The 9870-nt window shown below is 26.5% G+C and overlaps 1 protein-coding gene across 1 annotated transcript; it reads left to right on the top strand.

Moving 5' to 3' along the window:
- The first annotated feature begins 7734 nt into the window (after positions 1-7734).
- LOC130946278 (defensin-like protein) lies at positions 7735-8294 on the top strand. Its single transcript, XM_057874955.1, has one exon. It carries the CDS (start codon positions 7797-7799, stop codon positions 8022-8024), a length of 228 nt encoding a protein of 75 aa, XP_057730938.1. The 5' UTR covers positions 7735-7796; the 3' UTR covers positions 8025-8294.
- The last annotated feature ends 1576 nt before the right edge of the window (positions 8295-9870 follow it).

The raw sequence follows: 9870 nt of genomic DNA, 5'->3' as shown, positions 1-9870 counted from the left end.
TTAACTTAATCTAACCATAACTACTTATATCAAGTAGTGCAGATCCTCATTATTCATTATACATAACAAGATATATTATTGACTTAAAACTAACCATAAAAATAATTCAACTATTTAACAAAAATCTAACATCTTCAAATTTTACATTTAACATTTATTTTATATACAATTAATCAACCCATTATGTTATACTATTTGGGCACATGTTGTGTAAGTAATCTATCATATCAACTAATTATTTATTCAATATAAGCACAATAAATAATTAATTAAAACTAGGTAAATTATAAATATCATAAATGATCAACTAATTAAATATTTAAAATAAAAATTCCACGAACTAACCTCAAAATTCAGTGCTCCAATCATATACCATATTATGTTCAGTTTGTTAATAATCTCTGGTCGTATATAACCTCCTCGTTGAGCCATTTATGCTTTTTAAACTTAAAAAAAAATTCAAATGAGCACCCACATCTCGGTTGCACCCCCATTATATAAGCGTCGAACGTATTTCGAGTACTTTAAATTTTAGGTAATTAGTAAATAATTAATTAATAAATTAATTATTATTTAAAGAAATTAAAAAATTAAATTTTATAGTTTAATAAAATAAAATAATTAAAATATGAATTTTGACATTAATTTTAAAGATTTTATCCCAAAATTAAACCAACAAACTGAACCAATAGACCAAACCGATTAAACCGAGCCCAAGGCCAACTCATATGAGATTTGTTTCGGCCTCCCTTTCCATTCAACGAAGCCATTTATGCGGAAAGAAGAGAGAAGAAGATTAAGAATGATACCGAATCCCTTATTCTTCCAAAAATTCAATCATCTATAACTTTCAATTCGGAGTTTCGATTAACGAACCATTAGTGGCCACACGTTCGTCTCAAAATTTTCTAAAAAATCCACCAAACAATTTAGTAAGAGAGTCACGTTATTTCATCCAGTTCTTCCCTCTTCAATTCGTGATTTTGGATTTTAGTATTGAGAGATTTTGTGATTTTGATGGTTTATGGGTATTCTAATGGTGAATAATCACTGGATTTTTTCTATTTGACTCATGGATAATGGTAAGAAAACCCTAATCCTTGTGAATTGGTGATTTAGTGAGCTCAATATTGATTATTGTGATATGTATGAATTAGATTGTGTATCTTGTTGAATTGGAGTTAAATTGGTGGATATTGGAAACTTGGAATTGAATCCTAATAACTGAAAATTCAATTGGTAATGAGTTGGAGCTTTGGAGATTGAGCAACGGTGGATAATTGAGATGTTTCGGGCTTATGGAGGAATCGGCCAGGGTATGGTTTTGATTTCTCGCAATTAATATTTAATGTCATGTGAAAACTTTGGCTAGAAAACCTTAAGATAGAAATGAACTGAATGAATTATTGATGGATTGTGTATAAAGGATGAATGAATTTGTATGTATTGAATTATGACTTTGAAGAGTATAAAATAATCATATTGTTGATGTACTGAGGGTTGATGGAGGGTTTGTGAAATTAAATTGAACAGATTAGTTGAGAAATGTATAGTTTGATTTTGTAAACGTTTAATATTGGAATGGTTTGATTCTGAAATAATTTGATACTAGAAATGATATGAATGACCGAGAGGTGTTTGGTTTGGTGGTTGGGAACCTTGAGAGGTAACAAAAGTCCAAGTTTTATAGGAGATGTTGCCGAAATTTTTATGAAATAAGAGACTTCGTTTGACGTGGTTGTTTAGAAATATTTGGATTTTTAAGAATTTTATCATTTGATTTGGAGTTATTAAGAAAAAGATTATGTTTTGAGTTTTCTTTATTTAGAAAAGAATAAATTGTGTTTTGAGTATGAATTATTGATGAACGAAATGGGAGAAATGATGATGATTGATGAGGTATGATTGATGAATAAATGAGATATGATGATGATTGATTTTTATATTAACTATGTGGGCACATTTATCATGTTGAGAACTTCTGGTTCTCATTCTATACATATATTGTTGTTTTTAGATACAGGACGCAAAGCACCTTACTAAGCATTCTGGATACTCTTCAGTGAAGAACTATCTTTAGACTTAGTGTTTGTATTCGGTTTATGTTTATATATATGTATAGATTCTCCATCTTTTATATATAAAGATTTTGACTCTCTTAGAGGTTGACTTAGACAAACAAAATTTTGGTTTATAAATATTTATAAAGATTTTGACTCTTCAAATTAAACCAACCTTTTTTTCATAGGTCGAGTCTAGATCTTGATTATATAATTATCATTTGAAACTCTACTTTTATATATCTATCTTTTGATTTTTTGTATAAATTTTTTATCTTTTTATATATATATATATACTTTTAGAAGTCGTAGCACTTCGTCACCTCTGTTTTACATTCTAAGTGTAAAATTCTGTATGATAAAATAATATAGATAACCGCCCAAAATCACATAATCCACGTATTCCGGATGTAGTGTACCCGGATGCCACCGTGATATGAAAATAATGTGCAATTACATATATCGGGTATTAATATTGCATAACACGGATGCACGTTTATTGCGCTTTTACTCTCTGTATTCGGGATATGGCACTTTGAGTATTTTTGTAATTTTATTTTATTGAATAAAATTTTGTAATTATTATATTTATTTAATTTAAATAAAAAAATCTTAGAGATCATGATAAACTACTATAAGAATAAGGACTATTTTGGTAATGGTTTTTTGCATTTTAAAGAAGTGAGATACGACTATATTTATCTCGTTTACGCTATAAAAAGGATAAGTCATATATAGAAATTAGTAAAAAACTATCCAAAGTACCTATTTCAGTAATTAAAATATTTATTTTATTTATTAAAAAAATCACAAAAATCAACTAGTGAAGTGATGCTTTAATTCCACCCGCGTGTTCGTGATTTATTGGTTTTTTATGAAAACATCTAGCATTCGTGATTTATTGGTTTTTTATGAAAACATCTAGCATAAATAGGGATGGAAGTGGATCGGACTGTCTGACTAAGCGTATGATTCAACTCATTTTATTAAACAAGCCAGACTTAGATTTTAATTTATTAGATAAAAGGGTAAGAACATAAGCTTTAAAGAAAAGTTTATGAAACTCATTGAGCTGATTCGTTAAGATATTTTTTTTTGTAAAAATAAATTAATTCTCAATTTAGATTTTTAATTATTTACTTGTATTAAACACAAAATAAAACTAAAAGGAATCAATACTCAATAATTAAGACTAGTTAAAATTATAATTTTTTTGTTAAAAAAAAATTATGTATTATTAATATGGTTATGATGTGATACGTGCTCAAGAGGGCATTTTTGTTATTTTGGAGCTAAGGGTTATCATATTTAAGGATTTGAATACTAGAAGAATTGCCCCATGCCAGTCTTGGACATCAGGAAGACCAAAATTCCGTCTCAAAAACAGTGGTGCTGAAAGGGCGACAACCCATAAGGCCCAAAAGGCTAAGTCAGGACAGCAAGAAGCCCAATAATGCTTTTCAAATTCAGTGGAAGGCATAATTTATTATTGATTTTTGAATTTTTAGGCCTTTGTTTTAAGTTTGTTTTGTTGTTAGAGTTTGTTGGAATATTTGATTTACTTTTGATTTGCTTAGTAGTATTTTTAGGAATTTTAAAATTTATATCAAATCTGATCTAATCTAATAAGATCAAATCTGATTTAAATTAGTTATCATATCTTTAGAATTTTAAATTTAAATCAAATCTGATTTAAATTAAGTTATCTTATCTTATCTTTTAGTTAGTTTGTTAGGGGCCTATTTAAACACTTTTAATGAGACAATTTACACAACTTTGATGAATATATTTTCTTTAGTGCTTTATGCACATTTTATTGTGTGAGAAGTGAGGTGAGTGATTTTCTTTGCTTGTTGCATGAGAAAGATTGAAGGATCTAACACTAAGGTGATCTGTGTAGTGTTTCTTTCAGTTTTCGTCCCTCTAATCTAGGTTGTCAAGAACAAGTTCTTTGAAGATCTAGTAGGGAATCCTTTTCGATGACCTAAGTTGCTAAGCGCAGATATTTTAGAGGTCTAGTAGGAAAAATCCTATTTATCTATCCTTTTGTTATTTCTTATCATGATGCATGACTAATGATTGATATATAATAAATTATACTTTACAAATTATGAATTATAAATTTTAAAATATATTTAAGGACAATTTAGATTTTTTAAGTTTATTTTTTTGAGTTCTAATTCATGAAATATACTTTTCAAATGTGCTCGTGAGCTTGTTGGCCTTTAAATAGACTGGACTTGAGCCTGAAAAAAAAACCTGTGAAAAGTAATAGATCTAAGTTTGAGCCATATATTTATGATATAGGTCATTCTCGTCAAAGGTAAATTTCGACTCGATTTGATCTATTTTCACCCCTAACCACGAAGAAGTTGAGAATCTACCATGAATTAATATATAAGATAATATTACTTTAATTTAATAAAAAATAATAACACATTTATCATTTTAAATAATATACGAAAATCTTTAGGCAGTTTAGTTAAGACTAGGGCTGAAAGTGAGTCTAGTTAACTCATGAGCCAATTTGATCTCGACTCATTAATAGTTCAATAAGCTGAATTTATGAGTTGGTGAGCCGAGCTTGAGTTTGGATAAACTCAGCTCATTAGCTCGTGAATTGACTCGATTATATATATCATAGCTGTCATAATGGAACCCGTGATCGAACCGATTAAGTTATTGGTTCATTGGTTTATTGATTTAACCGATAAAATTGGTCTAACATAAATAAAAAATAAAAAATAATAAAAAATATAAAATTAAAATTTAAAATACATATATTTATTAATATTTTAATATATAAATATTTAAAATATTTAAAATTTGTTTTGATAATTGTATAAATTCTATCTGACGAAGCTTGTGATTCAACTCATTTTATTAAACAAGTCAGACTTAGATTTTAACCTATTAGTTAAAAGGGTAAGAACATAAGCTTTAAAGAGAAGCTTATGAAATTCATTGAATCAACTCGTGAAGATATTTTTTTGTAAAAATAAATTAATTCTCAGATTAGATTTTTAATTATTTACTTGTATTAAACACAGAATGAAACTAAAAGGAATCAATACTCAATAGTCAAAACTAGTTAAGATTATAATTTTTTTATTTAAAGAAAAAGTTTATATATTATAAATACGGTTATGATATATGACTAACGATTGATATATAATAAATTATACTTTACAAATTATGAATTATAAATTTTAAAATATATTTAAGGATAATTTAGATTTTTTAAATTTATTGTTTTGAGTTCTAATTCACGAAATATACTTTTCAAATGCGCTCGTGAGTTTGTTGGGCTTTAAATAGATTGGACTCGAGCCTAAAAAAAACTGTGAAAAGTAATAGGTCTAAATTTGAACCATCTATTTATAATATAGATCATACTCGTCAAAGGTAAAGTTCGACTCGATTTGATCTATTTTCACCCCTAACCACGAAGAAGTTGAGAATCTACCATGAATTAATATATAAGATAATATTACTTTAATTTAATAAAAAATAATAACACGTTTATCATTTTGAATAATATACGAAAATCTTTAGGCAGTTTAGTTAAGACTAGAGCTGGAAGTAAGTCTAGTTAACTCACGAGCCAATTTGATCTCGACTCATTAATAGTTCGATAAACTGAATTTATGAGTTGGTGAGCCGAGCGTGAGTTTGGATAAACTCAGCTCATTAGCTCGTGAGTTGGCTCGATTATATATCATAGTTTTCAGAATCAAATCCGTGATCGAACCGATTAAGTTACTGGTTCATTGATTTATTGGTTCAACCGATAAATTATTGGTTGAACTGATAAAACCGGTCTCACATAAATAAAATATAAAAAATTTAAAATACATATATTTATTAATATTTTAATATATAAATATTTAAAATATTTAATATTTGTTTTGATAATTGTATAAATTCTAATAAAATAATTATATAAAATTATAATAAAACAAAAATATTAATAATAAAAATAAAAAATACTATATTATTATTAAAAGATAAAATTAATATTTGATATAACTCAAATTTAACTTAATTAAATTATATATAAATTATAATATAATATGAATTTTTATATAATATTATATATATGAACACACTGTATAGTAAGAAGATAGTTAGCCTAGTGGGGGAGTCATGTCCATCCATTTCTAAGGTCCAAGGTTTGACACCTTGCTGCAGCAATGAATTGCTGGAATTGCTGCAGTTTGATTAGTTTGATTGGTTTTGACCGGTTCAAATGAATTTGATCGGCTTTTTACTTTAAACGATGAGGATATCAAACCGAATCGGATAAGAGTCCAATTCTCCTGCAGTTTGATTAGTTTGATTGGTTTTAATCGGTTCAAATGAATTTGATCGGTTTTTTATTTTAAACGATGAGGATATCAAACTGAATCGGATAAGGTCCAATTTTTTGATTTTTTGATTGACTGGTTTGATTTTTATAACTATATATATATATATATTAATACACATATTTTATATATATTTAATCTATTATTTTAAATTTAATTTTAATATTATATATATATAAAATAATATATAATTTTACATATATATTGATTTGTTAGATATATGGATGCATTTTTTGTTTTATTATATTTAAGTTATAATATTTTTATTTATTTTATTATAGATTGAATGAATGATAAAGTAGTAAGTAACAAATATAATTAAATTGTTTAAGATAAAAGAGAATGAGAGAGATATATTTATATATTAATATTTTAAAATTTTTAATTATTTTTTATATATAATTTTGATATAGGATATAAATAAAAAATTTATAATTGATAGGTAAATAATATATAAAAGTTATAATTCATTGATATAGAATTATAGATTTTTTGTTATTTGATTCCGCTCGTGAGCTTTCGATGAGTCGAATTTGATTAGTACCTCCTATTAAAATAGTTAAAAAATTTTAATTACTAATTATAATTGATTATAAATAGAAATGTTCATGGGTTGAATCCCATTCACATATCTACCGTATTTATCTGCATCTGTTTTGAAAATTGTGAATATTGATCAGATACACAAACTAATATGATTGGATTGTGAATTTCAGGTAGATATTTGCATATCTGTGAATCCGTAAAAAATAAATAAATAAAGAAAAAGTATGAGGAGCCAATGGAATATTTGTACAATGTGTATAATGGAGGTTTATGGAATATTAGAGATATAACCATTAGTGTTGCATTTTCCCATTAGCTGAAACTTTTGGGATGAGTGGTAGTATTAGAGCGCTAGTTTTTGGGAAGATGTTTATTATGCCTAGTACTCGGGTTATTCTAGATAATATGGAGGATGTTCATTTTGTAACTCAATAGCCCATTGTACACATTGTACAAATAGTCTATTGTTTCTTAGCAGGATCCATAAATAAATTGATAAATATTTTTTATATTTTATTTTAATTAAAAATTATTATATATGTTATATTATTTTATTTTTATTATTACAATGGCTAAAATTAAAAAACACTCCTCTATTATTTTTTTTTCTTTCTTGCCGAGGCACAACTAACCTTGAAATTAGGTTTATCTAGAAAATTCAAGGACTCAACTTCCACACACCACACAAAAACTCTATCAAACACATATAGCTAATTACTAAATTGTCCCTGCACAGGTATATATATAGATGTATATTGTATGCTTTACTCATTCAGTACATATATCAATATATCTATATAGCTGTTTAGTTTAATCATAAGCCATGGCGGGGAAATCTCTAACCGGGTGTTGCTTCATCCTCCTCCTCCTCGTTGTTGCTCAGGAAATGGTGGTGCAAAGTGAGGCAGCAACGTGTGAGAACCTGGCGGATACCTACAGGGGACCATGCTTCACCACCGGAAGCTGCGACGACCACTGCAAGAACAAGGAGCACCTGCTCAGCGGCCGCTGCCGCGACGATTTCCGCTGTTGGTGCACCAGAAACTGTTAAATTACGCATCATGAGCTACGTACGCAGATCGATCCATGATGCTGGATCTGAGCTAGCTAGCTAGGAGCATATATACATAAATAATACTTCTAAGCTAGCACTGCATTTATGTATGTTACTATATATTTTTGTATGGGTGTATTGTATTGCACTATTGCGTAGTACATAACGGATGAGTTATGTACGTACGTGCTAAATAAAATTTCAACTTATATGTAATTGTCTTTCTGAATTTTCTTCATACATATATGATTATCAATTTTAGTTTTATGTTTGATATACAATTTGGTGACAGATATAATATAGAACTATAGGGAAATAGCAGTAATCAGAATTTAATAGTATATTATTGATACTTTTTAATAAAAATAATTTTTTTAAAATATTTATATGTTTTCTGAATATATATTTCGATTCGATAATTTTAATACGAATCAGATTGAAATTTTGTTTGTATTCGATTCGATTCACGTTTATCTCCTAGACCTGCATGTAGTCAATACTCAATAAAGTACGTTTATTTTATTTACTTTTAAATTGATTTATACATCTAAATAAGCCGAATTATAAGAGACGGATTAATTAGATTTCATTCTTATCCGTGTCAAGCTTGTGAAGGAGGTTTACATTATCTCCAAAGTGAGAAAATATGTCATTCTTTGATTAGTTTTGCAAGACTCATCAACTCGTTTACATCGAAACTAAGTTATAAATTCTGAGATCATTCAGTAATAATTTCACTTCAGATGTTTACGTGACCTTCGATAATAAATACAAGAGTTAATGAGAGTAAGAAAGTTAGTCTTTGTTCAAACATTGTCTAGGGTAATAATATTATAGGGTCAATACTATTAACTAAAAAATAAGAGTCGAATAGTATTAGTTAAAATGTAAAGTAAATATAAGCAAAAATATTAATTTTTATTTTTGTTTATATCAAATATATGTTAATATAAAAAAGAGAGTAAGTTACATAAAAAATTATTTAAAATTTAAATTTATGTAAATATAATTTTTGAAAATAGGTTATATTCGTAAACATATTTTACGTAATTTATGAATTTATCACAAATTTTGCATTGCACACTAAGTTAGCACCGAATTTAATGGTCTCAGAATGTTTATACTATTAAATGGTATCATAACAAAATATATTTTTTAAATTTTTAAATAATTACTAAATAGTCTTTATTTAATTTTAATTATAAATTAAGTCTTTATATATTATTTAATTATAAAATTTATTTTTTATTTTATAAATTATTATTTTATTATTCATCTATCATGTTTATTAATAATCAAGAACAAAAACAATAACGAATTAGATCTCTATTAATCGTAATAAATATTTTGACAATTTTAATCAATTAAAATTTTATCCTTGATTCGTTACATCCGTAACCGCTGGTGAAACCGTGTTTCTTGAAAATTCAATCGATTGGACATACAACACAATCGAATAAAGCCATCAAAGACGAATTTTCATGAAACATGATTTTACCTGCGTTTATGGATATAAAGGATCAAGCATAAATGGAAGATCTAATTTGTTATTGTTATTGTCCTTGATTATTAATAAACATGATAGATGAATGAAAAAATAATAATTTATAAAATAAAAAATAGATTTTATAATTAAATAATATATAAAAGATTAATTTATAATTAAAATTAAATAAGCACTATTAATTAGTAATTATTAAAAAACATAAAAATATATTTTATTACGAACAAATGTTCTGGGACTATCGAATCCTATGCCGACAGAGTCATAATCTATTACACCTTATTGCGAATTATGAATGAAAATAATAATAATAATAATAATAATAATAATAATAATAAT

Source organism: Arachis stenosperma, chromosome 8 (genome assembly GCF_014773155.1).
Source record: "Arachis stenosperma cultivar V10309 chromosome 8, arast.V10309.gnm1.PFL2, whole genome shotgun sequence".
NCBI classification, from domain to species: Eukaryota; Viridiplantae; Streptophyta; class Magnoliopsida; order Fabales; family Fabaceae; genus Arachis; species Arachis stenosperma.
Note: the sequence above shows the minus strand (reverse complement) of the source record. Positions and strands in the feature narration are given on the sequence as shown.

Coding starts and splice junctions, on each gene's coding strand:
- LOC130946278 (XM_057874955.1), top strand. CDS start 7,797: ATGGCGGGGAAATCTCTAACCGGGTGTTGCTTCATCCTCCTCCTCCTC.